Here is a 27,372-nt window from a genome sequence, read left to right as displayed (position 1 = left end):
CCCGGTGCCGGCCGGGAGAGTGTGTGTGTCGCGGGGGGGGGTTCGGCGCGGACGGGCTGAGGGCTCTCGGGGCCGACTCGGGGACAGGGAGGGTGGGGGGAGCTAGGTGGGTGCCGAGCCGGGGAGCGACAGGGGCGGGCCGGGAGCTCCCGTAGCCGGCTCAGAGGGTGGGGGTCTCGTCCGGTGGCGACCGGCGGGCGGCGGGGCGAGGCCGACAGGGGCGGGCGCTGCCGGGGCGGTCTCGTCGGCTCCGTCCTCCCTCCGGAAGTCTCTCCCGCTCCCTCCTTTCTCCTCCTCTCCCCCGACAACATGGCCGCGAAGTCGGACGGCGGCGGCGGAGGCGGCGGCCCGGCCGTACTGCTGGAGAGCCCGGAGGGGGGCGGCGGCGGCGGCGGCGGCGGGAGGCAGGCGGGCGGCGCTTCCCCCCCGGCTCGGCGTTACCGGTTGCGGGACGGTTGTTGGGTGCTCTGCGCCCTCCTGGTTTGTTTCGCGGACGGTGCCTCGGACCTGTGGCTGGCAGCCCATTACTACGTGCGGGGGCAGCGCTGGTGGTTCGGGCTGACGCTGCTCTTCGTGCTGCTGCCCTCGCTCGTGGTGCAGCTGCTCAGCTTCAGGTGGTTCGTCTACGACTTCGCCGCCGCCGGCACCAAGGACAGCGCCGGCAGCACCAAGGACAGCGCCCGAGGGCCCCGCGGCTGCTGCCGCCTCTGCGTCTGGCTGCTGCAGGGCCTGATCCACCTCCTGCAGCTGGGGCAGGTCTGGAGGTACGGGGGTGCGGGGTACGGGGTGGGTGAGGGTGGGTGTCAGAATGGGGCTGCAGGGCCTGATCCGCCTCCCGCAGCTGGTGAAGGTCTGAAGGTGCAGAGGCACTGGGATGTGGGGGCACCGAGGGTCAGAAAGGGGCTGCAGGGCCTGATCTGCCTCCTGCAGCTGGAGAAGGTCTGGAGGTGCAGAGAGCCTGGGATGTGGGGGCACCGAGGGTCAGAAAGGGGCTGCAGGGCCTGATCTGCCTCCTGCAGCTGGAGGAGGTCTGGAGGTGCAGAGAGCCTGGGATGTGGGGGCACCGAGGGTCAGAAAGGGGCTGCAGGGCCTGATCCACCTCCTGCAGCTGGGGCAGGTCTGGAGGTGCAGAGGCACTGGGATGTGGGGTGACCAAGGGTCAGAAAGGGGCTGCAGGGCCTGATCCACCTCCTGCAGCTAGAGTAGGTCTGGAGGTGCAAGGGAGTGGGGAGACCAAGGGTCAGGATGGGCTTGCAGGGCTTCAGCTGCCTCCTCTGGCTGGGGCAGGTCTGGGGACACAGGCCATGGGGCCAGGTTGGGGCCGGTGGGAGGGTTCAGCAGGAACATGGAGGGGGGGGTGGGGAGCTGGGTGCAGCACAGAGGGCACAGAGATGGCAAGGGGGGTCTGGGTGGGGTGGACATGGGCATCAGTTCCTCTGGCACCACAGCAGGATGGGAGCTGGGGGTGAGAGTCCCCAGCAGAGCCCAGCTGTGGGAGTGGGTGGGTGTGGGCTGGAGATGTGGGTGAGGGCAGAAGCTGGCATGAGGATCCTGCAGCCCAGCTGGGTGGCACAGGCCTGCTGGGTGGCACAGGCCTGCTGTCCCCACAGTCAGGCAGTGCTGGGGGTGCTGCCTGGCCACAGCAGCCAGGTCCTGGGTGTGTGAAATGCTTTTCCCAGGCCCCAAACATCTTGGTCTCAGATCCTCCTCCCTTGCACCTCCCTGTGGTCCTGCTTGGAGCTCGCTGTAGACTGCAGGGTGGCAGATGAAGAGGTGCCAGAGAGGCCTGGCCAGGGTCTGCTGCCTGTCCCTTTCTGGGCAGGCTGTGTGGGCAGGGGGTGGGTGGCAGCTTGGCAGACTCAAGCTCAAGGCCCTTTTCACAGGGTCTCTGCAGACCCTCCAGGAGCCTCAGCTGATGGTTCACCGGCACCTTCCCACCCTGTGCTGTGGAACCAGCCCCACTCCCTCCCTGCTCCACCGAGATCCATCCTTGGGATGAAGAGGGAAGTCCCCGGCGCCGACCCCGAGCTGGTGCCGGGAAGGGAGCGCAGACAATGGCAAATTCCGGGAACAATGCAGGGAGCAGGCAGCGTCTCGGGTTTCGGAGCTGTTTCCCCTCCCGAGCGGCTGGGTCCGGAGGCTCCTCCACTCCCTGCCGTTGTCTGCACGCCTCAGCCCTGCTGCTGCATTTCCCGGGCTGCTCCCGGGCTGCCCAACTTTGTTTGCCGGTGCTGGAGGGGCTCTGCCTCTTCCCTGCCCGGCACAGCCGTCCCCTGGCTGTGCCTGCATCCCCACGGCAGCTTTCGGGGTCCGCAGGAGGTGGGGGGTGGGTGCAAACCCTGCCTTGGTGTGCTGGGGGAGCTGGTGAGGGAGGGGAGGACAGCTCTGGCCTGCTGGCTGCCGAGCCTTGGCCTCGGTGCCCAGGGGGCAACTACCTGATCCTGGGCTGAGCTGGGGCCGGGCTGCCACCGGGAGCTTTGCTCCGGGTGGTGTCAGCCACGTTCTGAGCTGCTGCACCACGGCTGCTCTTAAGCCAATTAAAGCTGGAACTGCCAGCACTGACCCTCCAGGACATGCTGGGCTCAGGCTGCAGCTGAGGCTCTTTCTAATCTCGGGATTTGGGATTATCTGGGGCGGCCACTTTAATGCAGTTTGCTAAACCCATTAGCGCCGCTGGAGCCGGTGCAGGTGGATGTGGCAGTTGGAGAAGGGTGGAAGGGAAGGCTTTTCCTTGGCCAGGGCAAACTTCTGCCCCTTGCCCCTGTTCCTTGGCCTGGCAATCCACCTCTGCAGGTCTCAGCCCCACCAAACCCAGCCCCCAGCTCTGGCAGCGACCCCGGGGCGCAGGAACGCAGCCAGTGCCCAGCCGGGGGGCAGCTCCCAGCTCCGGCTCTGGGATCATCCCAAATTCCAGCTGCTGGAGCTGGTTCCCATCAGCACACTGAGGGGTGTGCAAACCTGCTGCCAGTGGTGCCTGGGTGCACGGCCACGAGCTTGTGAGCAGCAGTGACACAGACCTGTCCCTGTCCCCCAGCCAGGACTGTGCCACCGCTGTGCTCAGGGGCTGCTGCCCAGGTGGGTTTGCAGCTCAGGGGTTGTCACAGCAGGGACTCACCCCCCGTGGGCTGGCAGCTGCTGGCATGTCTCTGCAGGTCCCATTTTGCTGGGGACAGCCCTGCCCTGTGACCACTCTGTCAGCTTTAGCCTGGGGCCTCACCTGGTTGGGCTGCCTGGGGGTCACTGGGGGCCAGACCTGAGGTTCTCTGTCCACCCCCAGAAGTCCCCCACCAGACCATGTCCCCCCATCTCTGTTGGCTTGGGGACCCAGTGCCACCCCTCAGCCCTGATGCCGGTCTCTGGGTGAATTCAGAAGGTTGGGGAGGAATTGGGGCCCACAAATTTTGCCCCCCTTGTGCCCCTCTGTGGCTTTTCTCTCTCTGCCCTGGGAGCAGCCAGACTGTGGGGTGAGCTCCTTCCACCCAAGTGCAGGGGTCCCTGCCTGGTCCTGGGGTGCAGGACAAGGAGCCAAGGCCAGAGCAAGCCTTTACCTGAGCATTAGTGGCCTTGGCTGCTCCTGGCCACCCTGGGGACACAGGGCCTGCCACGGTGTGGGGACAGGGAGGTGCAGCTCTCCCTGGGGACCTGCTGGGGCAGGATGTGTAAGGGAATAAAAAGGCTGCACCAGGGAAGTGATTTTCCCTTTGCTTAACGAAGGGATCAGGGGATGAGAGCCCCAATTACCTTCCAGGAAAATCACAGCCCTGGCACTTGCTCCTGGACCAGGAGGGCCTCATCCCTCCCCAGCTGAGCACAACTATGAGCAGCTTTGGTCAGAACCAAACTGTGCTGCTGCTGTCCCACCACTGAAAAACCTGGGGTCAGGAGCTGGGATCTGAGGGCAAATGGTGACCCTGGTGGTGGATCTGACTGTGGCAGGACTCTGGCAAACGTGACCGTGGTGAGTCTCTTGCAAACCCAGCTATGGCAGAGCCTTGGCAAACCCATCTGTGGTGGGGCTCTGGCAAAGCTGGCTGTGGCAGGACCTGGTAGATCCATCCATGGTGGGGATCTGGCAGAAATGGCTGTGGCAGGGCCTGGTAGATCCATCCATGGTGGGGATCTGGCAGAAATGGCTGTGGTGTGGCTCTGGTAGATCCATCCATGGTGGGGATCTGGCAGAAATGGCTGTGGCAGGGCCCTGGTAAATCCACTCATGGTGGAACTCTGGCAAAGCTGGTTGTGGCAGGCTGTGGTAGATCCATCCATGGTGGGGATCTGGCAGAAATAGCTGTGGTGTGGCTCTGGTAGATCCATCTGTGGTGGAACTCTGGCAAAGCTGGCTGTGGCAGAGCTGTGGTAAAGCCATCCATGGTGGGGATCTGGCAGAAATGGCTGTGGTGTGGCTCTGGCAAACCTGGCTGTGTCAGGGCTCTGGTAAACCCTTCCACGGTGGGGATCTGGCAGAACTGGCTGTGGCAGGGCTCTGGTAAACCCATCCTTGGCAGGGCTTTAGCAAACCCATCCACGCTGGGGCTCTGGCACCACCTTCCTGCTGCAGGGCCTTCGTTAGATGGCTCTGTGTAACACAACCAGCAGCAGCAATTAGCCTGGAGAGCTCTTGCTGGCAGCTTCTGCCTCATCATCAGGGTTTGGTTTGCTGGGGGTTTTTTGGTGAAAATGAAATGATGTTTTGTTTCTTTCCCCCCCTCCCCCCAGTGATTGATTTGGTGCCTCCCCTGCAGCCTCGGCGGCGCTGGGTCGGCAGGCGCCGGCCGCAGGCTGTCAGCGCCGGGATGGTTCCCAGGGCTGGAACCGCCACAGGGATGATCAAATGCAGAGCAAATAAGAACCAACCTCCCGTTCTGGAGATGAGATCTTGGGTTTAATGAGATCTGTGGAGCTGATGGGGAGACAGGAGGGGAGCTGCGTCCTGCCGGCAGCAGCCGGGGCAGGGTGCGAGCCGCTCGCCGAGCAGCCGAGGGGGAGCCGGGAGGTGGTTTGTGGTCGCTGCTGGCTGTGCCCTGGGGATGGGGAGCTCGGGGGTCTGGGGGCAGGGAGGGGGCTGCTGTGTGCTGATCCAGTACCTGAAGGGGCTACAGGAAAGCTGGGGAGGGGCTTTTGACAAGGGCTTGGAATGACAGCACGAGGGGCAATGGCTTTGAGCTGGAAGAGGGCAGAGTGAGACTGGAGATGAGGAAGAAATTCTTCACAGTGAGGGTGGGGAGAGGCTGGCACAGGTTGCCCAGGGAGGCTGTGGATGCCCCCTGCCTGGAGGTGTTCAAGGCCAGGCTGGATGAGGCCTTGAGCAACCTGGGCTGGTGGGGGACAGTGGCTGAGACAGTGCCACGATGGCAGCAGTGGTAGCCTGGCTGGTGCCACGATGGCAGCAGTGGTAGCCTGGCTGGTGCCACGATGGCAGCAGTGGTAGCCTGGCTGGTGCCACGATGGCAGCAGTGGTAGCCTGGCTGGTCACAAGCAGATGACACCAGGGTGGCAGGAGCTGGGTGGCAACAGCCTGTTCTCCCCAGCAGCCAGGGATGTGCCTTAGCAAAGGTTACAATTAGCTGCCCCCTGCCCCACGGGGGACATTCAATCAGCATTTTGACAGCAGCACAAAGGAGCTGCGGAGGGCTGGGAGCTGGGCTGGCCACGGGGCCCTGGGCTGGTCCCCACAGCCACCAGCACCTCCTGAAACTGGGGCAGGACTTCTCCACTGGTGGTGTTTGCTGACAGCAGTGTCCTGCCCAGCCACCAGCTCTTGGGCTCAGGGGGGTGCTTTTGGGGGTTCCCAGGAGGGTGGTGGGAGGGGATGGGCAGGTGGCAGTGGGGCTGCTTGAAGTGGGAGCAGATGGCAGCGGGGTGGCACAGGGGCCGCGGTTGCTCCAGCTGATGGCCCCCACCGTGGTCTTGGGGCTGTGCAGCCCAGAGGTGGGAGCAGCCAGCTGTCCCCACAGTGGCAGCAGGGCTGGCTCCTGCCTCCTCCTGCTGATGGATGAGCTGAAAGTGCTGGGATCAGGCTTTCTGCGGCGCTCCCGGCTGCAGGGGCCGGCTGGCAGCGCCGGCTGGAGCTGACAGAGAGGCCACAGCTCAGCCTGGCAGTGCTGGGAGGAAGCTTCGTGGCCCAACATCCTCTTTTTTCCTCTCCGTGTTCTCCTCCTGGGGATCTCCTGCCCTTCTGGCCCCGGTGTCTCCTCCCATCGTGCCCGGATCTGGCCCCGTGCCGCAGGGAAGGGTCTCTGGTGGTGGTGACTCAGCTGCCGCCTGCGTTGGTGCTACGCACACCTCCGCTGACCCCCGGCCGACCACCAGATGGCCAGGGCCGGCCTGTGCCTGTGCCCACAGCTCTGCCAAGAGCCGCGGCAGCACCGGCACCAGCACCCCAGAGCCTCCCGCGGGCACCGCGGCAAGACCAGCTGGTGCCTCCCTTCTGGCCGGGCAGGGGCAGGCAGGGTGGGCTCTGTGCCAGCTGCGACCAAAATATCCCTCTGAGAAGCAGCCAGATGCGGGGCTGGGGTCTGGGGACCCCAAATCCCTGAGTGGCCAGAGAGTGAAGCTGTGGGATGAGATCCCTGGCCTGGGGGAGGAGCGAGGCAGGGGCCACACTGGGTGGTGGAGGGATGGGGTTGATGCCTGGGTGGGCACCGTGGTTGCCAGCTGGACACTGTGATGGCCAAGTGAGCATCATCATGGCTGGGTGGGCACTGTGATGGGCCAGGTGAGCACCATGATGGCCAGGTGGGCTCCAGGGCAGCAGGGGGCTGAGGTGGCTTTGCACAAAGCTGCCCCTTCCCGGGGTGGTGGGACAGGGATGTGCTCAGCATCACCACTGCCCTCCGCCCCCAGCCTGAGGGGCTTCCTGCGGCCCCAGATCAGCGGGGAGCTGCTGGCCTGGAGCGGGGGTGGCCATGGGACATGCCAGAGGGAAGTGAGCCCAGCTGCTGGGCTCGGTGGGGGCCGCTCTCACCCTGCCATCCCACCCCCGCAGGTACCTCCGCACGCTGTACCTGGGGCTGCAGAGCCGCTGGCAGGCTGAGCACCGCCGGCGCCACTTCTACTGGAGGATGATGTTTGAGAGCGCAGACATCAGCATGCTGAGGCTGCTGGAGACCTTCCTGAAGAGTGCCCCCCAGCTGGTGCTGCAGCTCAGCATCATGGTGCAGCAGAACAGCATCGAGCCCCTGCAGGGTAAGGCAGGGAATGCCCCAGGCCCAGCGTGGTGGGGTTGGAAGGGACCTCTGGGGATCACCCAGTCCACCCACAGCAGCCTGCCCAGGAGCACAGTGCCCAGGGGGGGTTGGAAGCTCTGCACACCAGGAGACTCCACAACCTCTCTGGGCAGCCTGCTCCAGGGCTCTGCTCCCTCACACCAAACAGCTTTCTCCTCCTGCAACCTCCTGGCTGCCACTCTGTGCCCATTGCTCCTTGTGCTGTCCCTGGGCACCACTGAGCAGAGCCTGGCCCCAGCCTCTTGCCCCCCACAGCTCCTTCAGCTCTTGCTGAGCATTGCTGAGGTCCCCTCTGGGGCTGCTCTTCTGCAGGCTCTCAGCCCCAGGGCTCTCAGCCTCTGCTGCTCCCAGAGCTGCTCCAGGCCCCTCAGCAGCCTTGTAGCTTCTGCTGGACTCCCTCCAGACCCCAGCCCGTCGCAGGCTCTCACCTCCCCTTCCCCCCACCCTCCGCAGGGCTCTCAGCCTCGGCCTCGCTGGTGTCCCTGGCCTGGATGATCGCCTCCTACCAGAAGGTGCTGCGGGACTCCCGGGAGGACAAGCTGCCCATGTCCTACAAGGGGGCCGTGGTGCAGATCCTCTGGCACCTCTTCACCATCGCCGCCCGCGCCATCGCCTTCGCCCTCTTCGCCTCGGTGTTCCAGCTCTACTTCGGCATCTTCATCGTCACCCACTGGTGCGTCATGACCTTCTGGATCATCCAGGGCGAGACGGACTTCTGCATGTCCAAGTGGGAGGAGATCATCTACAACATGGTGGTGGGCATCATCTACATCTTCTGCTGGTTCAACGTCAAGGAGGGCCGCAGCCGCTACCGCATGTGCATCTACTACGTGATCACGCTGGGGGAGAACGCCGCCCTCACCGCCCTCTGGTTCCTCTACTACGACCGCCAGACCACCTCCGACTTCCAGGCCTTAATCCTCGTCTGCCTGCTCAGCTCCAGCTTCGCCCTCGGCATCTTCTTCATGTTCATCTACTACTGCCTCCTGCACCCCAACGGCCCCATCTTCAGCCCCCGCGCCGGGGGCTGCATTTTCCGCCAGCCGCCTCCCCCCCCCCACCCCGTGCCGGGGTCTCCGGCGGACGCCGTCACCAGCCCCCCCCGCTCGCTGCCGCGGACTACAGGGGGGGAGCGGGAGGGGGCGCCGGGGGAGCGGGACAGCTGCGTGCCGGTCTTCCAGGTGAGACCCTGCGCCCCGCCGGCCCCAGCCGCCCGCGCCCCCCGGACAGAGGGCCCCGTCATCCGCATTGACCTGCCCAGGAAGAAGTACCCGGCCTGGGATGCTCACTTCATCGACCGGCGCCTGCGGAAAACCATCCTGGCGCTGGAGTACGCCTCGCCCACCACCCCGCGCCTGCAGTACCGCACCCCCGGGGCCCCCCAAGAGGTGCTGGAGTACGAGACCACCGTGTAGGGTAGTGGGGGGGGGGTGGGGTGGGGAGGGGGACACCGCCACGGTGGGGACCCTCCCGCCCGGTGCCATCCCGGCGTCTTCGCAGCTGTTTGCCTTTCTGTTGGGTTTGCCGGCGCCGCCGCCGCGCCGCCCCGCGGGCGGGGGACGGGGAGGTCTCTTGGTGCTATCCCCCCCACCTCCACCCTGCGCCACCCTCCCGCAGCCGAGACCCCCCCGTTCCACCCCAGGGTGGTCACCGCGGCTCCCCGCCCCGGGGTTTGTCCTTGCCAAAATACCTCACGGTGCCTGAGCCTGCAGCGGGGGTTGCTGTGGCCCGACCATGCCGGTGGGGCAAGGGTGGGGACCAGGGACACCCCAGGCTGGGGGCTGGCGGATGTGAGGGGCACGGAGGGCAGCGCACGGGGGCATGGGTGCCTGTGCCATGGCAGGGCGGTGGGGCTGGAGTGTGGCTGCACCGGGGTGTGTGTGGGGCTTGTCACTCCTGGGTAGGGGACAGCAGGGGTCCAGCCAGCCTCCCCCCGCCGGTCCATATCTCCTGCTTCCCCCATGCTCTGCAGTGCTGGTCCCAGGGGAGCCCCTTCATCTCCACCCTCAGTGTCCCTGCCTCAGGGTCAAGCCATGTCCCCAGCCTCGTGGGGTCCCTGCTCACCTGCGGGGTGCAGACCCTGGCCGGGGTTGGGGGTGCCATTTGTGGGTGGGCACAGACTCTGTTGCCCCCAGCTGGAGCTGAGCCCTGGCTCTGGCTGTGCCCCATCCCCTGGGAGCTGTTCCATCCCCCTGGGCTTCTTTTCACCTGTGACATTTTGTGTGACATTTTCTACCTCCGCTGTGGCCGGGGGGGGGCAGGGCAGGGCCTTGGCTGGCACTGTTGCAGGGGGGTCATGTGGGGTCACCGCTGTTCCCAGGGCTCTTCAGAGTGGGATTCACCCCCCCACACCCCCACACCCCCCTTCTCCCCATCTTGGCTGGGCATCTCTTCCCATCCAGGAACGTTTCCATTCACCCCACCATGGGCATCATCCCCTTCCAGCTCCCCACTGTAAACCTGACTGGGATCCTGCCCTGCCTCCCTGCTGCCAGTCCCTGCCTGCCCCTGGGCTTCGGGTCTGAATGTGTCCCTGGTCCTGCCTGGACCCAAAGGGCTGTGCTGAATGTACCCTGTGTCCCCTGGTGCCAGGCGTGGCCCGTGGGGGTGCCCTCTGTGTGTGTATGTGGAGGGGGCTGGCAGGGCTCTGTGGGGCAGGGGAGCTGTGGGGCCCCCCCAGCCATGCACCCATGGCCCCGGTGCCTTCCCTGCACCCCCTGTGCCCCCCAGCGTTGCCACACAGGGTGCCATGGTGCCAAGCCCTGCCCAGGGCCGAGGAGCCTGGGCAGAACCACCAGCCCCGGGTGCCGTGGGGCATCGCATGAGGCATGGCACAAGGCACCGTGCCGGCCGCGAGAAGGGCTCAGGCTGGGGGGCTGCCCCTGGGAATGGCTCTTGCTGCTGCCCGCTGTGCCAGGGCGGGTGCCCAGCCCCGGGGCGTGGCTGGGGTGGGCAGTGGGTGTGGCGTTGGTGGCATCGCGTTGGGTTTTTTCTTTCCCATTTCTCTGTAGCTAGAGCGCTGCGGCGGCGGCGGCAGGCTGGGGGGAGGGGGGGCTGTTGCTGGGGTCACTGGTGCTAACTGGTGCTAACTGGAAGCCTCGGAAAGCCTTCTGGAGGAGGGTCCAGAGCGTGACTGGGGCTGGGCGGTGCCCCACGCCCCCCACTCCTTCCCTGCCAGTAACGGGCGGGCACCGGCGGTGGGTGCCGAGCGCGCTGGGGGCAGTGCCAGGTGTGGGGTGGCTCTGGGGGAGGTCTCGGCTCGGCTCGGGGGAATCTTTTCCTCAGGGAAGGTCGTGAGGTAGCTGCTGGGGAAGCTGGGCTGGGCCCTCACTGAGTCCCACTCGTGGAGCTCCGAAGCCACTAGGGATGGGGAGGGGTCGTGTGGGGACCAGATGCCAGCAGGAGGTGGCTGCTCTGGGCTCCCCCTGTGTCCCCTCCCCGAGGGCAGGGACGAGCCATCAGTTGGGGTGATCTGCACTCCCCCTGCTGCCCTTCACCCCCGGGGCTGGCGTGGGGACCCCGGGGACATGCCAGTGGGACAGAGGGACACTTTTCTATGCACTCAAGCCACGGTACCCTCAGCCCCGGGCTGCTCCGGGCAGGGGTCCCCACACCATCCCCTGTCCCGCGGTGCTGCCCTGCTCGGTGTGGGGACCCCGGCCACGTGTGGGTCTGGGTGACAGCCATGGGCCCCCCGAGCACAGGCTTAGCCACCCTGCTGCCACCCCCCCAGCCTGCGCCACAGGGGAAGCCGAACCCAGTGGCCCGATGCCAGCGGCAGCGCCAGGATGGTGACAGCTGACCATGGTGAGGGGGCACGGCCGGGGGGCCAAGCCGGGCACTACGGCGTGGGGGAGCTCTGGAGGTGCTCCAGCTCCCAGGGGGGGGAGGAGGGTCCTGGCCCCTGGGGATGCTGTGCCTGGGGTGGCAGCAGAGCTGCCCTGGCTTCAGGGAGTGAGGAGCGGTTTGGGCTGGGGCTGTTCCTGCCCGGGGGGAGGGGCTGCCCGGGGGGTGTCTGTCAGCCACGTCCCTGGCCCCCCACCCCCCTCAGCGCCGGGAGCTAGCAGCCGCTGTCACGTACTGTAAATACTCTGTGTGCCACCTTCTCTTCTCTGGGACCCTCGGCGCGGGCGGGGGAGGGGCGAGCGGGGGCCGGGGGCCGGACTGAGACTTTTTTGTATACCACAAACTTTTTGTATATTTTTAATTTTGCTGCAACATGAGATAATTAATTATTAAATTCATTTCAATAAGCTCTGCCCGCGGGGGTCCCTCCTTGCCCGGCTCTCGCCCCGGCCCCTCGCCCCTCTCTTCCTCTCTCCGGGTGGGCCTGGAGATGCTGGGAGATGGAGCGGGATGGCTGCAGCAGGGTGGTGCTGGTGGCCCTGGCCGCTGCTGGCCCTGGTGCTGGTGGCCCTGGCAAGGAAAGGGTGTGCGGGCAGGATGTGTGCCAAGGAGGAAGCCGCTGGACACGGCCGGACGTGGCCACTGCCGGGCCAGCCCCCACCCTGCCAGAAGCCTTGATCCGTGCCCAGACCCTTGGAGGGCTTGGGCTCCTTGGGTGGCCGTGGGGATGGGGTGCTTGGGTGCTGCTGCGGTGACACTGCCCGTGCCAGGGCCTCAAGTGGGCAGGATAGGAGCAGTGAGGGTTGGAGCCCCCAGTGCTGCTCAGGGAGGATGCGGCTGGTGTGGGGTCACGGTCTCACAGTGGGGAGCATGGGGGGCAGTGAGGGGCAGGGGCTGGTGTGGGGTCATGGAGCCAGTGGGGGGCACTGGGGCAGTGAGGGGCAGGAGCTGGTGTGGGGTCATGGAGCCAGTGGGGGGCACTGGGGCAGTGAGGGGCAGGAGCTGGTGTGGGGTCATGGAGCCAGTGGGGGGCACTGGGGCGGTGAGGGGCAGGGGCTGGTGTGGGGTCATGGAGCCAGTGGGGGGCACTGGGGCAGTGAGGGGCAGGAGCTGGTGTGGGGTCATGGAGCCAGTGGGGGGCACTGGGGCAGTGAGGGGCAGGGGCTGGTGTGGGGTCATGGAGCCAGTGGGGGGCACTGGGGCGGTGAGGGGCAGGGGCTGCTCTGCAGCTGGGCCCTGTGGGCATCCCCAGTCCCATCCCGGTCTACTTCAGCCCCAGCTCCTGCCCAGCCCAAGCTCCAGCCCCGCACCAATCCAGTCCTAGCTCAAGCTCCAGCTCAGCACCGATCTAGTCCCAGCCGAGCCCAGTCCCAGCACCCCCAGGAGGGGCAGGAACTCACATCCCAGCCCATCCTGGTGGAGTTTCCGACACAGGAAAAGGTCGCGGCGCCGAGCGGGGGGGTGGGGGTGGCCGCACTGGGAAGCAGCTGCACTGGGAGGCAGCTGCACTGGGGGCCCCCACCATGGACGACGAGGCCAAGAAGGGGAAGAAGGTGCGTGGGGCTGGGGCCGGTGTCCCGGGGGGGGTAGGGGGGGGGGCTGGAGGGAAGGTGGGAGCAGGCGAGATGCGCGGGGACGCCAGGACCCCACATCCCCTCCAGCTGCCCCCCCCCGCAGCTGGTGCAAAGTGGGGGACAGGGAGCAGAGAGCTGCCTGCGGAGCCTGCGTGTGCCCGGCGCTGAGCTGCTCCCGTGCCCGGTCTGGCTGCCAGGGCTTCGTGTCGCCCATCAAGCGCCTGGTGTTCCCCAAGGCGGCGCGGCGGCCCGCCCCCCGCGGCAGCGCCTACCGGCGCCCGCTGCACTCCGTGCCCCTCTACCCCCCCGACTACCTGATCGACCCCCAGATCCTGCTGCACGACTACGTGGAGAAGGAGGTGAAGGTAAAGGGGGAGGGGGGTTCCTCCCTGATGCCCAAGGTCCCTGCTTGGCTTGGGAAGGGCGACCTGGAGCCACCACTCCATGCTGAGAGCCACCAGCCATGGAGGTCAGCAGGGTCCTGGTCCCCTCCCTTCCAAAGCAGTCACCCAGGGAGGGGATGGTGGGCTGGGGGTTCAGGGACCGTAGGCTGGGGCTGCAAGGACAATCTCCACTGCAGGGACAGCAGGCTGGGAATGCATGGGCAGTGGGCTAGGGGTGCAGGGACAATCCCCATTGCATGGGCAGTGGGCTGGGGGTGCAGGGACAATCCCCATTGCATGGGCAGTGGGCTGGGGGTGCAGGGACAATCCTCATTGCATGGGCAGTGGGCTGGGGGTGCAGGGACAATCCCCATTGCATGGGCAGTGGGCTGGGGGTGCAGGGACAATCCCCATTGCATGGGCAGTGGGCTGGGGGTGCAGGGACAATCCCCATTGCAGGTTCTGCCTGCACACCCAGGGAGGGGCATCCTGCCCTTGGGGATGTGGGGTGCTCCAGGGAGGGCTCTGGGCCGTAGGGCCAGCCCCTCCCAGCCACCCTGGGCTTTGTCCCCTCTCAGTTTTTAGGCCACCTGACATGGGTGACATCCTCCCTGAACCCCTCCAGCCGTGACGAGGTGCTGCAGCTGCTGGATACAGCCAGGGTAAGAGGGGTCCCCACTCCTTGAGGTTCCCCCGGGTGCTGTCCAGAGGGTGGTCACCGGGTGTGCCACCCCTCCACTGCTGGGTGCCTGGCACACGCTCTGTGTCCCTGCAGCAGCTGAAGGAGCTGCCCCTGCAGACGACACCCGAGCAGGACAGCATCCTCAGCCTCTCTGCCCGCTGCCTGCTGCTCACCTGGCGCGACAACGAGGAGCTGATCCTGCGCATCCCCACCCATGAGATCGCCGCCGCCTCCTACCTGCGCGACGATGCCCTGCACCTCCTCATCCTCAAAACCGGTGTGGGCATCCGGGCAGGGTCACCAGCTAGGCTCACAGCCAGCCCCGAGCACCTCGAGGCCCCCCGGGCATGAGGGGCTGGAGCCTGAAGGGCGCTGGGGGGGATGCTGTGCGTCCAGCTGGGGAGGCAGCAAGAGCTGGGCGCAAAAGTTGGTGTTGCCTCCAGGGCTGGAGGGGAGCCCGAGGCAGGTCCCAGCTGTGCTCCCAGCGCAAATTGCCTTTAATGGCAGGAGGAGAGGAGCCTGGAGGTGACCCCCATGCCTGTCCCCCCCACCCCGCATGGATTCCCAGGGGGGTGCTGGGCTCTGGTGCTTTGATCAGCAAACCGGGGCTCAGCTGCCAGCTGCAGGCAGGGTCCCTGGGGAGGGGACTGCACCAGGCTGGGCTCCATCTGCACATGGAGCAGGTTCCTAATCCCCTGCCCCGCTGTCCCTCATCCCCCTGTCCCAGCCCCACTGCGTCCAACCCAGCGGGGCTGCCCCTTCCCCACCCCATCACCCCCAGCCGCGGGCAGCCAGGGCAGGGGCTGGGTGCCAGACTCATGCCTGGTCTCTTGTCGCTGCCCCAGGCCTGGGAGTGGACCCCGTGCCCGCCGGAGCGCACCCCGAGATGGCTCCACTTGGCCTGCCAGAAGCCTTCCCCGACAAGAAGCGTCCGGGGGGGTCGTGGCCGGAGGGCGGGCGGCTGGGGGGCGCCATGGAACGGCGCCACACCATCTGCAGCCTGGACTGGAGGGTGGCTCGGGGCGGGCAGGAGGCCCGGCAGGGAGGCAGCCTGGAGCGGCGGCGGGGTGGCAGCTGGGAGAGGAGGCAGCGCGGGAGGCCCTCGGGCAGCTGGGAGCGGCGGCAGCCCTGCGGCGGCAGCTGGGAGAGGAGGAGAGCTGGCACCGCGGGTGGCAGCTGGGAGCGTGGCACCGGCTTCGGCAGCTGGGAGCGGCGGCACGCTGGCAGCAACCCTCTGGACCCCCAGGAGCCTTGTCCCGATGCCTACTCCAACCTCATCATCCTTGCCGTGCCCAACAGGGTGAGTGCAGGTGGCATGTGCCCACCTGCTGGCATGTGGGTGCTTGAGAGGGTCCGGGGAAGGGTCATGAGGAGCAGCTGAGGGAGCTGGGGGCGTTCAGCCTGGAGAAGAGGAGGCTGAGGGGAGACCTTCTGGCTTTGTGCAGCTCCCTGGAAGGAGGCTGGAGCCAGGTGGGGTTTGAGCACCTCTCCCTAGACAAGATGAGAAGAAATGGCCTCAGGTTTCCCCAGGGGAGGTTTAGGTTGGGCATTAGAAGGAACTTCTTCCCTGAAAGGGTTGTCAAAACCTGGCACAGGCTGCCCAGGGAGGTGGCTGGATCCCCACCCCGGAGGCATTTCAAAGGCAGGCAGACGTGGTGCTGAGGGGCATGGCACCCGCCAGGGCACTCAGAGAAGGGTTGGACTGGGCAGGCTCAAAAGCCTCCTCCAACCAAAACAGTTCTGATTCTTTGTGCCCACCTGCTGGCTCATGGCCACCAAGCAGCAGCCACCCATTTGCCCACGCTCCCTCCTTGCCCCTGCAGGACGCTGGTGAGGAGTCCTGTGCCCTCATCTGCCAGGTCTTCCAGATCATCTACGGGGACCAGAGCATTGAGTGCGTGGACCGGGCCGGGTACCACTACACCTCCACACCCACCCGGCCCTGGCTCTCCAGCAGGAGTGAGTAGCCAGGGACAGGCCTGGGGACACCGAGTGGGGTGGCACGGGGTGTGTGGGCACAGCATGGGCATCAGGTGCCGCGGCAGAGCCTTGGCCCCGCTGGCAGACCTCATCCCTCCCTCCCCAGGTGACAGCTGCCGCACAGATGGGACCTATGGCTACGATGCAGACTTCAGCTGCTGCAGCTCCTTGTGAGTCTGGGCCCCTCAGGGTGCCCTTCACCCCAGTGGGTGCCCTTCACCCCAGTGGGTGCCCCTGCACTGGGATGGGTGCCCCTGTCCTGAGGTGGATCACAGGGTAAATGCCGCGGCGCTGGGGTGGGTGCCCCTGCACCCAAGTGGGTGCCCATCCCTGCTGCAGAGATGCCCTAGACCTGCCTAACGGTGGGTGCTGTGCGGTGGCAGGGGCCAGCCAGGCACACAGGGGGGTGCCAGGGCATGCTGACCCCCATCCTCCTGCAGCAATGGCTCCCATGAGACCTTTGAGGCTTATTACAGTGGCACCTCCTCGCCCTCCTTCCACCGGTCCCACCACAGCCTGGCCACTGCCTGCAGCGGCAGCGACCAGAGTGGCACAGGGCTGGAGCAGCTGCAGGAGTACATGGTGACGGTGCGGGCACAGGGGTGGTGTGGGCACGGTGATGGTGTGGGCACGGGGATGGTGTGGGCATGGGGATGGTGTAGGCGTGGGGGTGGTGTGGGCATAGTGACAGTGTGGGCATGGGGACAGTGTGGGTATGGGAGTGCAGGCATGGAGATGGTGTGGGCATAGTGACAGTGTGGGCATGGGGATGGTGTGGGCCTGGGAGTGCAGGCATGGTGATGGTGTAGGCATGGAGATGGTTTGGGCACGGTGCAGGCATAGGGAAGGTGTGGGCATAGTGACAATGTGGGCATGGGGATGGTGTGGGCACGGGAATGCAGGCATGGTGATGGTGTGGGCATAGTGACAGTGTGGGCATGGGGACAGTGTGGGTATGGGAGTGCAGGCATGGAGATGGTGTAGGCAGGGAGATGGTTTGGGCATGGGGACAGTGTGGGCACGGTGACAGTGTGGGCATGGTGAGGGTGCAGCCATGGCAAAGGGCAGGGTGCCCTTCTCTGTGCCAATGGCTGTGAATGGGCCACAGTGGGCAGGTCTGAGCTCCCCACCAGCTGGTAGGGCACAGAGAGAGGGGATGGGGCTGCGTGCCAGCGATGCCCCCAAGCCTGAGCCGTCCCCGTGCCACCCCAGCTGCGCAACAAGCTGTCGCCGCAGGAGATCCAGCAGTTCGCCCTCCTGCTGCGCGAGTACCGCCTGGGCACGCCGGTGCAGGAGTACTGCGCGGAGCTGCTCCGCCTCTACGGGGACCGCAGGAAGTTCCTCCTGCTGGGTGAGTGTCTGGGTTCCCCCACTGCCCACCCTCTGCCCCCGCGTCACCCTGGGCATGGGGTACCGCTGCCGGGGGACGCTGGGCGGGGGGGGCTCCACAGCTCGTTGGGGACAGGGTGAGATGAGCCCCCACGGAAGCGGCCGGTGGGGCTGGCAGCGCTGCCCACCCCGGCCGGGCTGACCCCACGGCTTGCGGTGCCCGTGGCAGGGATGAGGCCCTTCATCCCCGACCAAGACATTGGGTACTTCGAGACCTTCCTGGAGAGCATCGGGATCCGGGAGGGTGGGATCCTGACCGACAGCTTCGGCCGCATCAAGCGCAGCATGAGCAACACCTCGGCCTCGGCCGTGCGCAGCTACGACAGCGCCTCCCTGCGCTCCGAGGCGGAGTCCTTCAACCGCATCATCACTGACATCACCCACGACATCGAGGCGCTGGCGAGGGATGAAGAGGAGGAGGAGGAAGAAGACAACTACCTGTGAGAGAGCTCAGAAGCCCAGCAGTCCTCTCGCTGCTCACCAACATCGCATCAGAGAATCGCTTGGGCTGGGAAAGCCTTCTGAGAGCATCCAGCCCCCAGGTGCCATGGCCACACTTCTCTTGAGCACCTCCAGGGATGGGGACTCCACCACCTCCCTGGGCAGCCTGTGCCAGTCCCTGACCACTCTTGCAGCAAGGAACTCTCCCCTCATCTCCAACCTAAACCTCCCCTGGTGCAGCTTGAGGCCATTTCCTCTCGTTATGTCACCTGATACTAAGGAGAAGAGACCAAGCCCCACCTGGCTCCAACCTCCTTTCAGGGAGTGGCAGAGAGCAGTGAGGTCTCCCCTCAGCCTCCTCTTCTCTGGACTAAACGACCCCAGGTGCCTCCTCACCAGACCTCTTCTCCAGACCTTCTCCAGCTTTGGACACGCTCCAGCAGCTCAGTGCCATGGTGGGCACCTCCGAGCTCAGACTCATCAGGTGCCCAGCTCTGCCCTGGTGCCTGGAAATGGGGAGGTATCCCCTCCTTTGGCACCACAGGAGGGGACAGGGGCTCTGCACTGTCCTGGCAGCTCTGGGCAGGGCTGATGGCATCACAGGGTGGCCATGGCTGGGGGGGACCTCTCCAGCTGGCAGTGCCAGGTGATGAATTTCTGTGGATTGCAATTAAATGCCAGTGCAGGGAGTGGAGCAGATCCTGGGGAAAGGAGGAGCCAGGGTGGGAGGGCTGCTGGGGTGGGGACAAGCTGGGCTGGGGAGGCTGCTGGCAGTCCTGCCAGGCGCTCTGTGCACCCTGTCCACCCCAGTGCCACACGCAGGTCTCTCCTTGATTCAGGCTGGCCTCGGGGGGATGCTCCTGGCAGTGTGGCACTCCAGAGAGCTCAGAGTAATGCAGGGGAGCCACTGAGGGGGTACTGGTGTGGGGAGTGGGGGCTGGGGGACACTGAGACACCAGCCATGCTGCTGTCAGAAGCCCCCAGTTCCCAGGAGTGATGTCCCTGGCTCCCCCCACTGCTCCCCAGCCAGCATCCTGTGGCCAGGGTCCCCAGGTGATGGCCTGCAGCAGCTGTCCTCTGGCCAGGGTCCCTTGCCTGGTGTGCTGTGATGATGGCCCTTGGCCAGTAGCCCCCAACCACTGTCCTCTTGCCAGTGTTCCCCAGCCACTGTCCCCTGGCCTGATGGTTCCTGGCTGATGTCCCCCAGCCCCTGTCCCTTGGCAGGGGCCTGTGCATGGCTCTGCAGATGCTGGGGGCTGCCTGCAACAATTAATGTTTGCCTCCTAAAAATTTGCATATGCAAATGCTCACGGAGCTGCTCACCGCTTCCTGAGCCACTCCTGAGCCACCCGTGGTGGCCAGTGTCACGGAGGAGCCACAGGTCCTTTTGCTGGCCCCAGCCCCACTTCAGGGGTGCTCTGAGTTAAAGCAGAGCAAAGGCTGAGTGGAGCAGGGAGGGGCTGGGAAAACGCCTGGGGGGGCACGTTTGGCACAGGAACACCAGGGCCAGGAGAGCCACAGTGAAGCCCATGGACCCCCAAGGCCCTTTCAAGCTGGGGGGACGCCCCCCAGGCCCTCCACCACCCACAGGGTTTCTTTTTCCTTCCCTGGGACACAGAGCCAGGCTCATGCCGTGGCCAGCCCAGGCTCACCCCATGCCCCCGACTGCCCCCCAGAGGAACCAGTCCGGGGGCCAGGATGACCCTGAGGGGGCACGGGAGCCCTCGGAAGCTGGTTCTGTCCTTGGGGGTCCCGGTGAGACCGGAGGGGTCCTGCTCGGTGAGTGATGGGGATCCCTGCTCTCACCCCCTTTTGGATCCTCCGGGATCGGTACCGGGAGGTCGCGGCCGTACCCGCCCGGTCATGCAGCACCGGCGGGGTAGGAGTGGGGCCGGTACCGGGGGGCGGGGCCCTACCGGGAGGGCGTTACCGGGGCGGGGTGGCGGGAGTGAAGCCGGGTAGAGCGCAGCGACGGGAGCAGCTGCGGCTGCGGGACCGGGACGCGCCCCGGGACGGCGGCGAAGGTAAGAGCCGAGCCGGGCGCTGAGCCCCGAGGGCGGCGGGGTCGGACGGGAGGAGCCCTGGTGCCTGTCCCGGGCAGCCCGGGAGGTCCGTTTCTGCCTCGGGACAGCCGCCGCTGCCTCGGTCGGTCTCCGTGCCGGTCCCTCTCGGTGCGGCGGCTCCTGGGTGTCCCGGGAAGGTGATGCCGGGGGCTCCCGGGAGTGCACGGTGCAGTCCAGGGGAGGTCGTCCCTGGCAGTGGCCTTGCAGGGGCTGTCGGGGACCTGCCCTGGCCGCGGGGGGACAGGGCAGAGAGAGGACAGGGCAGCGAAGCGGGGGCACAACGAGGGGACAGGGCAACAAAGACAGCGAAGGGATGGGGACCCAGGCAGCCATGCTCTGGGCCGATGAGCTTGAAGGGTTCTGAGGGGGTGTGGGGGGTGGGTTTCCCCTGTGCCCACTGCTTCTTGCAGCTCATTTTCCTGCTGCTGTTTCTCGAGGGGCTGGAAAAACTTGAGCATTTGCCCTGTGCCCATGGCTGCTCCTGGGCAGCTCCACCCTGGCACAGAGCAGCTGGGGAGCCGTGGTGAGCAGTGACCCATGGCAGCAGGGGGGCTCTGGCCATGCCAAAGGATGGATGCCGGGTGGGGGAACCCTGAGCTGCCAGGGAGCCCCTCAGGGATGGGAGTTCCCTCGAGCCAAGCTGCTCTCTCCCACCACGATGCTCAGTGCCCCTCAGCCCCACCTGGGAAAGGCCTTTTCAGGGCAGCTGCTCCATGACAGCTGTTGCTGCCTACCCAGAACTTGCCTTCGGTGACTTCTCCTTTCTCTGCACCAGGAGATGTTTTTCTCTCCATCATGCACTTTGCTGGGCACCTGAGTGCCCTGCAGCTGCCACTCACTTTGTGCCAGTGCTGGGGTGGGCAGGAGCTGCTGGGAGTGGGGCTGGAGCAGGGTTAGGGTGGGACTGGAGCGGGGTTAGGGAGGGACTGGAATGGGGCTTTCACCTCTGTTGCAACAACAACAACTTCCCCTCCTGTGGCTGCAGGATGGGTTGCATGAAGTCAAAGGAAGCTGGGGTCCAAGAGAAGGTGATAAAAACTGACCCTGACCCCAACCTCCCCCAGGGCCACTATGTGAGGGACCCCACAGCCCCCAACAGCAAGGTGAGTGGCAGCTGCCAGGTGAGTTGGGGACCTGGGCCATGGTGAGACTGAGACCCCCACAGGGTAGGAGTCTTTGCCAGCCCTGGCATCACTCTCTGGTCTCTGTCCTTTCCAGAGCAATCATGTCCCCAGCGTGGCTGTGTCCCCACCTGAGGATGGTAGGTACAGCAGGAGGGGAGGGGGGCTGCAGTGAGTGCCCAGGGTGGGAGTGTGCAGGGGGAACGTGCCTGGGTCCTCTCCAACCTCATTCCCATGGGATGTGACCTCTGGGCTGCCTCAGAGGCCAGACACGGCCGTGGTGTGATGAAGACGGAAGCACCAGGTGCTGGAGGTGCCCTGGCTGGTGTTGCTGACGTGTGGCAGCATGGAGAGGGGTGCCCAGGGAGCTCTCTCACTGCAGGCTCAGGGGGCACCACGGTGCTGGCACTCTATGACTACGAGGGGATGCACGCTGGGGACCTGAGCTTCCAGAAGGGGGAGAGGCTGAAGGTGCTGGAGGAGTAAGTGCTGCCAGCCTGGGGGCTCCTGCAGGCTCACGTGGACCTGGCCGGTGGGGGCCTGTCTGGAATTTGCCCCAGGGGGAGCCAGCAGTGCCCGGTGCCAGAGGCTGAGCCAACTCCATCTCTGGCACAGGTCAGGGGAGTGGTGGCAAGCGCGGTCGCTGGCGACAGGGCGGGAAGGCTTCATCCCCAGCAACTACGTTGCCCGAGCTGACTCCCTGGAGACGGAGGAGTGAGTCCATCCCAGCCCCTCGTGGTGCCCCCGGGCCGTGGCTGCGCCGTGCCCTGCCCCAGCTCCTGCCCCTCGCCAGCCCCAGCAGCGTTTGGTGGCTCCTGCCGCAGGTGGTTTTTCCGGAGCATCAGCAGGAAGGACGCAGAGCGGCAGCTCCTCGGCCCCGGCAACCGCGTCGGCTCCTTCATGATTCGGGACAGTGAGACCACCAAAGGTCTGCAGGGGGTCTGTGGCGTGGGGTGGGGAGCGGCTGCCCACTCTCGCCCGGCAGAGGAGCTCGGGAGGTGCTTCCCCAGCCTCCGCTTTGCTGTGGGGTAGCGACTGGAGGTCCTGCGTTCGAGCCCAGCGAGGGGACAGGGATGTGCCCCTCCGAGGCTGCTTTTAGTGCTTGGGGTGGTGGCGGCGTGGCGGGGGCTGCAGGTTCTGCTGGGTGGTGGCACTGCAGCTGGCTGGGCGCAGTGCCCTGGGTGTGGGGCCTGGCAGCTGCCCCCTCCCTGGCCAGGCTGCTACTCGCTGTCGGTGCGGGACGGGGACACCGTGCAGGGGGGCTCCGTGAAGCACTACAGGATCCGGACCCTGGACAGCGGGGGCTTCTACATCTCCTCACGCTGCAGCTTCCAGACGCTGCAGGAGCTGGTGCAGCACTACCAGGGTAAGCCCCGGGGTGCCCGCTCCTCCCACCCTGAGCAGGGCAGCTGGGGGCATGCAGAGGCCAAGGGGCTCCTGCCTGTCGCTGCTGTGAGGAGCAGTGGCTCCAGGACCTTCTCACAGCGTGCTGGAGGGGTCAGTGTCCCCACATGCCCCCGGTGCCCAGGACTCCCCCTCCCGGGGCAGGCCGGTGCCCTGACATGCCCCCCGGCTGTGGAGGCTGCCGTGGGCTCTGCTCTGAAGCACGGCAGGCGGGGCAGGCTGGCTGAGGGCTGTGGTGTTGCCCACAGGACAGGGTGATGGCCTGTGCCAGAGGCTCACCCAGCCCTGCTGCGTGCCCAGACCACAGCAGCCCTGGGAGAAGGATGCCTGGGAGATCCCTCGGGAATCGCTGAGGCTGGAGAGGAAGCTGGGAGCTGGGCAGTTTGGAGAAGTGTGGATGGGTGAGAGCCAGGGGAAGGCAGCTGGGAGGAAGAGGAAGGTGATGGTGAAGAAGGAAGGGTGAGGGCTGGTGGGGAGGAAGTGGAGGGAGTGACCTGTGGGAGAGGAGCACAGGGAAGGATTCCAAAGCTGTGGTGCTGAGGGCCATGGGTTGGTGGTGCCCTGGCAGTGCTGGGGTAAGGGACTCTTCGGGGTCTCTTCCAACCCAAACCATTTCATGACTCCGTGAGGTGGAGCTGACCCTGGCCTTAACGCCAGGACTGCCGAGGGCCTGGGCTGTGCCTGCTCTCCAGCCCTCATGCAACAGCTCCACCTGCAGTACTGGGTGCTTTAGCTCCCAAGCCCAGTTGCCCCCAGGTGCCTGGGGGCCGGGCATGGTCTGTGGTGCCCCTCCCCAGCTACCTACAACAAGCACACCAAGGTGGCCGTGAAGACGATGAAGCCAGGCAGCATGTCCGTGGCTGCCTTCCTGGAGGAGGCAAACCTGATGAAGCTGCTGCAGCACGACAAGCTGGTGAAGCTGCACGCCGTGGTCACCAAGGAGGAGCCCATCTACATCATCACTGAGTTCATGGAGAAAGGTGCTGGTGGCCACTGTGGGTCAGGGAGGGCAGGATCCAGCCCCTCCTGCACCCCGGGGCTCAGCTGTGGGCTCTGTGCCAGCTGCTGGGAGCTGGGTTGGCTCCTGCCACCCAGGGGACAGGCAGCAAGGATCCCCCAGCAGCCTCTCTGCCTGACCCACATGAGCGGGCTGGGGGTAGGGGGTCGGGGGTGTTTCTTTGGTGCTGAGTGAATGCTCAGCTCCCCAGGGCCCTGTGCCAGCCCGAGGGTGGGCACAGGCTCAGCCCTGGTGCCATTCCCTGCCCACAGGGAGTTTGCTGGATTTCCTCAAGAGTGATGAAGGGAACAAGCAGCCACTCCCGAGGCTGATCGACTTCTCTGCCCAGGTGAGGAGGGGGACCAGCTCCCCCTTACCCTCAGGGACCTCTGGAGATCATCCAGTCCAACCCTGCTGCCAGAGCAGGAGCACCAAGGGCAGATCACACAGAACACATCCAGGCAGGGCTGGAAAGTCTCCAGAGAAGGAGACTCCACAACCTCTCTGGGCAGCCTGCTCCAGGGCTCTGCTCCCTCACACCAAACTACTTTCTCCTCATGTTGGGGTGGAACTTCCTGGCTTCCACTCCGTGCCCATTGCTCCTTGTTCTGTCCCTGGGCACCACTGACAAGGGTCTGGCCCCAGCCTCTTGCCCCCCACAGCTCCTTTAGCTCTTGCTGAGCATTGCTCAGCTGCCCTCTGGGGCTGCTCTTCTCCAGGCTCTCAGCCTGTTCTTGTCACAGAGCTGCTCCAGGCCCCTCAGCAGCTTTGCAGCCTCCCCTGGACTCTCTCCAGCAGTTCCCTGTCCCTCTTGACCTGGGGGAGCCCAGAACTGGACACAATACTCCAGATGTGACCTCAGCAGGGCAGAGCAGAGGGGGAGGAGAACCTCCCTCGTCTGACAGGCTCTTTGCATGCCTCTCTTCCCCCTTTGTGCAGATTGCAGAAGGAATGGCTTTTCTTGAGAAGAGGAACTACATCCACAGAGACCTGAGAGCTGCCAACATCCTGGTGGCAGCAACCCTGGTCTGCAAGGTTGCAGACTTTGGGCTGGCTCGAGTCATTGAGGACGATGAGTACACGGCCCGGGAAGGTGAGGGTCTGCTGGGGGGCATCTGGATGCTTTGTGGGATGGTGAAGGGTTGTGGGGTCCCCTCAGAACCACCTATCAATGTGTGACTGTGGTGGCAGCGATGTGGGAACAGGCAGATGAGGGAAGCTGCCCTCATTTGCATCACCTCAGGCCTTCCTCTTCCGCTTGCTTGTCTCTTCTTCCCCGCACTGCACCGCCCACTTCTCAGCTCTTGGGCTGGAACTCACGTTTCCCACCGGATCCCTTTGTCCAGGGGCCAAGTTTCCCATTAAATGGACAGCACCAGAAGCCATCAACTATGGATCATTCACTATCAAATCAGATGTCTGGTCCTTCGGGATCCTCCTGACCGAGATCATTACCTACGGGCGCATCCCCTACCCAGGTAAAGAGCTGCACTGCCTCCTCTGACCTGCTCCACCTTCCAGACCAGGGGATCTCCTTCTACATGACCTTTGGACATCCCTCCCCCCACCACCACCATTCTATCAGCCTTTATTTCCCTGAGCAGGAGTTCCCTCTTTGCAACTCCTCTGACCGCCCTTCTCTCCCCAGTGACCCTGCCCAGAGGGTGGCTCGTTTGGGGGCTGGGTTTGTTTAGCCTTTAAATCATAGAACTGTCAGGGCTGAAAGGGACCTCAAGGCTCAGCCAGTCCCAGCCCCCTGCCATGGGCAGGGACACCTCACACCACAGCAGGTTGCTCACAGCCACCTCCAGCCTGGCTGCAAACACCTCCAGGATGAGGCTTCCATCACCTCCCTGGGCAGCCTGTGCCAGGCTCTCACCACCCTCCTGGGGAACAACTTCTTCCTCACATCCAATCTGAATCTCCCCATTTCTAGTTTTGCTCCATCCCCCCCAGTCTTATCCCTCCCTGACACCCTCAAAAGTCCCTCCCCAGCTTTCTTGGAGCCCCCTGCAGATCCTGGAAGGCCACAGTGAGGTCTCCTGGGAGCCTTCTCCTCTCCATCCTGCACAACCCCAACTCCCTCAGTCTGTCCTCATAGCAGAGCAGCTCCAGCCCTCTGCTCCTCCTCGTGGCTCTTCTCTGGACACCTTCCAGCCCCTCCAGATCCTTCCTGTAATAGGGGCTCCAGAACAGGGCTAAAGCCTCTAAACAAAGCAGGGCTAAACATTCCCTGCCCTGCTCCTCCAGGGATGTCGAGTGCAGAGGTGATCAAGGCGCTGGAGCGCGGCTACCGGATGCCCCGCACGGAGAGCTGCCCCGAGGAGCTCTACGCCATCATGCTGAGGTGCTGGAAAACCAGACCAGAGGATCGCCCAACCTTTGAGTCCACACAGAGCATTCTGGAGGACTTCTTCACTGCTACAGAGAGCCAGTACCAGCAGCAGCTGTGAGGCAGGGAGCTGGGCGAAGCCAGCGGGCGCCTCGCTGGCACCCCCGCTCCTCCCCTGCCAGCGCACGCCTTCCTCTGCCAGCCTGGCCCAGGACTGAAGCGCTCCTGGTGCTGCTGGGCTTGGAAGCAGGGGCAGGAGGAAGCCACACTCAGGCCAACCCCGCTCTGGAGCCGGTGGAGGGAGAGAGAACCACCCCGGGGCCAAACCTTGTGCCTTCCAGCCTGCCCATGAGGCAGCCGTGCTGGCTGGAGGCTGCTTGCCCACACCAGCAGCACCACCTGAGGAAGGGGCAGAGCTGGGCCTCTTTCAGCTACAGTGGAAAGAACCCAGAGGATTTTCTTTCAGTGCTCTGAGATCTTATCAGGGTCATTTGCAGAAGTAGGTGCTTTAGCTGGGGTGGTGGTGGAGAAATACTTTTGTATGCCTGTGTTTCCCCCCCACCCCCCCCAGTCCACACTGGGGAAATCCCAGTGGATTCCCACCTGGGCCTGTGTTGGCTCATCCCTGCCAGGTGTTGGCTCATCCCTGCCAGGTGTTGGCTCATCCTTGCCACAGGAACCTGGGTTTTGAATGGCAGGTATGGCAAAAAAAACCTCTCCCTCTCCTCACCCTCCTGGGTTTCCTTCCTCAGTACTCTTCCTGGTGAGGGGGGCAGCGTGTGTTGCATCACCTGGCTGGGTATGGAGATGGTGCTTTACAAGGCAGCTCCTCCAACCATGGCCTCACAGGCTCATGAAGGTTGGAAGAAAGCTCTGAGATCATTCTGGCCAACACCACCATCTCCCACAGTGCTTTTTGGGGAGGCTCCAGAGATGGGGACTCTACCCCTGCCCTGGGCAGCCTCTTCCACTGCCTGACCACTCTTGCAGTAAACTGTTCCTCATGTCCAACCTCAACCTTCCCTGGTGCAGCTTGAGACTGTTCCCTCCTCTCCTGCCATTTGTTCCTTGGGAGAGAGCCCAACCCCACCTGGCTCCAGCCTCCTTTCAGGGAGTTGTAGAGAACCAGGTGGTCTCTGCTCAGCCTCCTTTTTAGAACAGAACAGAGTTAACCAGGTTGGAAGAGACCTTTGAGATCATCGAGTCCAGCCTACCATCCAACACTATCTAATCAACTAAACCATGGCACCAAGCACCCCATCCAGTCTCTTTCTAAACACCTCTAATTATGGTGACTCCACCACATCCCTGGGAAGTGCATTCCAATGGGCAATAACTCTTTCTATGAAGAACCTCTTCCTAACATCCAGCCTAAATCCCCTCTCTCAATCCCCTCGTCCCAGTCATCAATAAAGATATTAAAGAGCACGGGGCCCAGCACTGATCCCTGGGGACACCACCAGCTGAACCCCAGCTCCCTCACCTGCTCCTCCCCAGACCTGTTCTCCAGCTTCGTTGGACACACTCCAGCCCCTCACTACCCTTCTTGGAGTGAACTCGGACTGGGAGGTGTGACCTCGCCAGCGCCCAGTACTGGGGGGCAATCCCTGCCCTGGTCCTGGGTGCTTCCTTCTCCTCCTCTTGCCTTAGGAGGAACTTCCCCAGCTCAGGGTCACCGCCTGCGGCAGCCCCAGCCCAGGAAGCCCTCTCCCGCTGAGGCACAGCTCCGCTGCCGTGTCCAGAGGCAGGACTGGGAGCCTGCCCGGGGGGCTGTGCTGCAGGGGGGGCAGGGAGCAAGGCGCTCCGTGCCCTCGCTCGCCGCCGCCGCCGCTCACCGCTGGCGTTTAACGCAGGGGCGGCGGCGGCGGAAGTCAGCTCGTGCTCAAGCTCGCCTTCTGCCTCTTCTAGCTGCTGGGCCTGCCGTTCTATTTCCC

General features: G+C 65.0%; 3 protein-coding genes across 3 annotated transcripts; all 3 read left to right on the top strand.

The window, feature by feature from the left end:
- The first annotated feature begins 309 nt into the window (after nt 1-309).
- XKR7 (XK related 7) lies at nt 310-8,641 on the top strand. The gene is made up of 3 exons (XM_054173568.1): nt 310-764; nt 6,986-7,185; nt 7,680-8,641. The coding sequence occupies exons 1-3, from the start codon at nt 310-312 to the stop codon at nt 8,639-8,641; spliced, it is 1,617 nt and encodes a 538-aa protein (XP_054029543.1).
- A 3,929-nt stretch (nt 8,642-12,570) lies between these two features.
- On the top strand, nt 12,571-17,622 carry CCM2L (CCM2 like scaffold protein). The gene is made up of 10 exons (XM_054173554.1): nt 12,571-12,625; nt 12,844-13,011; nt 13,608-13,691; nt 13,805-13,988; nt 14,557-15,011; nt 15,535-15,670; nt 15,798-15,861; nt 16,132-16,279; nt 16,904-17,042; nt 17,250-17,622. The coding sequence occupies exons 1-10, from the start codon at nt 12,596-12,598 to the stop codon at nt 17,522-17,524; spliced, it is 1,683 nt and encodes a 560-aa protein (XP_054029529.1). The 5' UTR covers nt 12,571-12,595; the 3' UTR covers nt 17,525-17,622.
- Nucleotides 17,623-20,570: 2,948 nt separating this feature from the next.
- HCK (HCK proto-oncogene, Src family tyrosine kinase) lies at nt 20,571-25,563 on the top strand. The gene is made up of 12 exons (XM_054173433.1): nt 20,571-20,687; nt 20,803-20,845; nt 21,088-21,187; nt 21,321-21,419; nt 21,530-21,633; nt 21,922-22,071; nt 22,358-22,510; nt 22,907-23,089; nt 23,379-23,455; nt 24,046-24,199; nt 24,453-24,584; nt 25,357-25,563. The coding sequence occupies exons 1-12, from the start codon at nt 20,571-20,573 to the stop codon at nt 25,557-25,559; spliced, it is 1,515 nt and encodes a 504-aa protein (XP_054029408.1). The 3' UTR covers nt 25,560-25,563.
- The last annotated feature ends 1,809 nt before the right edge of the window (nt 25,564-27,372 follow it).

Source organism: Dryobates pubescens, chromosome 26 (genome assembly GCF_014839835.1).
Source record: "Dryobates pubescens isolate bDryPub1 chromosome 26, bDryPub1.pri, whole genome shotgun sequence".
In the NCBI taxonomy this organism is placed as follows: domain Eukaryota; kingdom Metazoa; phylum Chordata; class Aves; order Piciformes; family Picidae; genus Dryobates; species Dryobates pubescens.
This window is presented reverse-complemented; position numbering and strand designations above follow the sequence as displayed.

Excerpts from the sequence above, each read along its gene's own strand:
- CCM2L (XM_054173554.1), top strand. The coding sequence starts at position 12,596 with ATGGACGACGAGGCCAAGAAGGGGAAGAAG. Across the intron at positions 13,989-14,556 it reads CCTCCTCATCCTCAAAACCG|GCCTGGGAGTGGACCCCGTG; the intron begins GTGTGGGCATCC and ends TCGCTGCCCCAG. Across the intron at positions 17,043-17,249 it reads CAGGAAGTTCCTCCTGCTGG|GGATGAGGCCCTTCATCCCC; the intron begins GTGAGTGTCTGG and ends TGCCCGTGGCAG.
- XKR7 (XM_054173568.1), top strand. The coding sequence starts at position 310 with ATGGCCGCGAAGTCGGACGGCGGCGGCGGAGGCGGCGGCCCGGCCGTA. Across the intron at positions 765-6,985 it reads CAGCTGGGGCAGGTCTGGAG|GTACCTCCGCACGCTGTACC; the intron begins GTACGGGGGTGC and ends CCACCCCCGCAG. Across the intron at positions 7,186-7,679 it reads CAGCATCGAGCCCCTGCAGG|GGCTCTCAGCCTCGGCCTCG; the intron begins GTAAGGCAGGGA and ends CACCCTCCGCAG.
- HCK (XM_054173433.1), top strand. The coding sequence starts at position 20,571 with ATGGGTTGCATGAAGTCAAAGGAAGCTGGGGTCCAAGAGAAGGTGATA. Across the intron at positions 22,072-22,357 it reads GCTGGTGCAGCACTACCAGG|GACAGGGTGATGGCCTGTGC; the intron begins GTAAGCCCCGGG and ends TGTTGCCCACAG. Across the intron at positions 24,585-25,356 it reads CGGGCGCATCCCCTACCCAG|GGATGTCGAGTGCAGAGGTG; the intron begins GTAAAGAGCTGC and ends CTGCTCCTCCAG.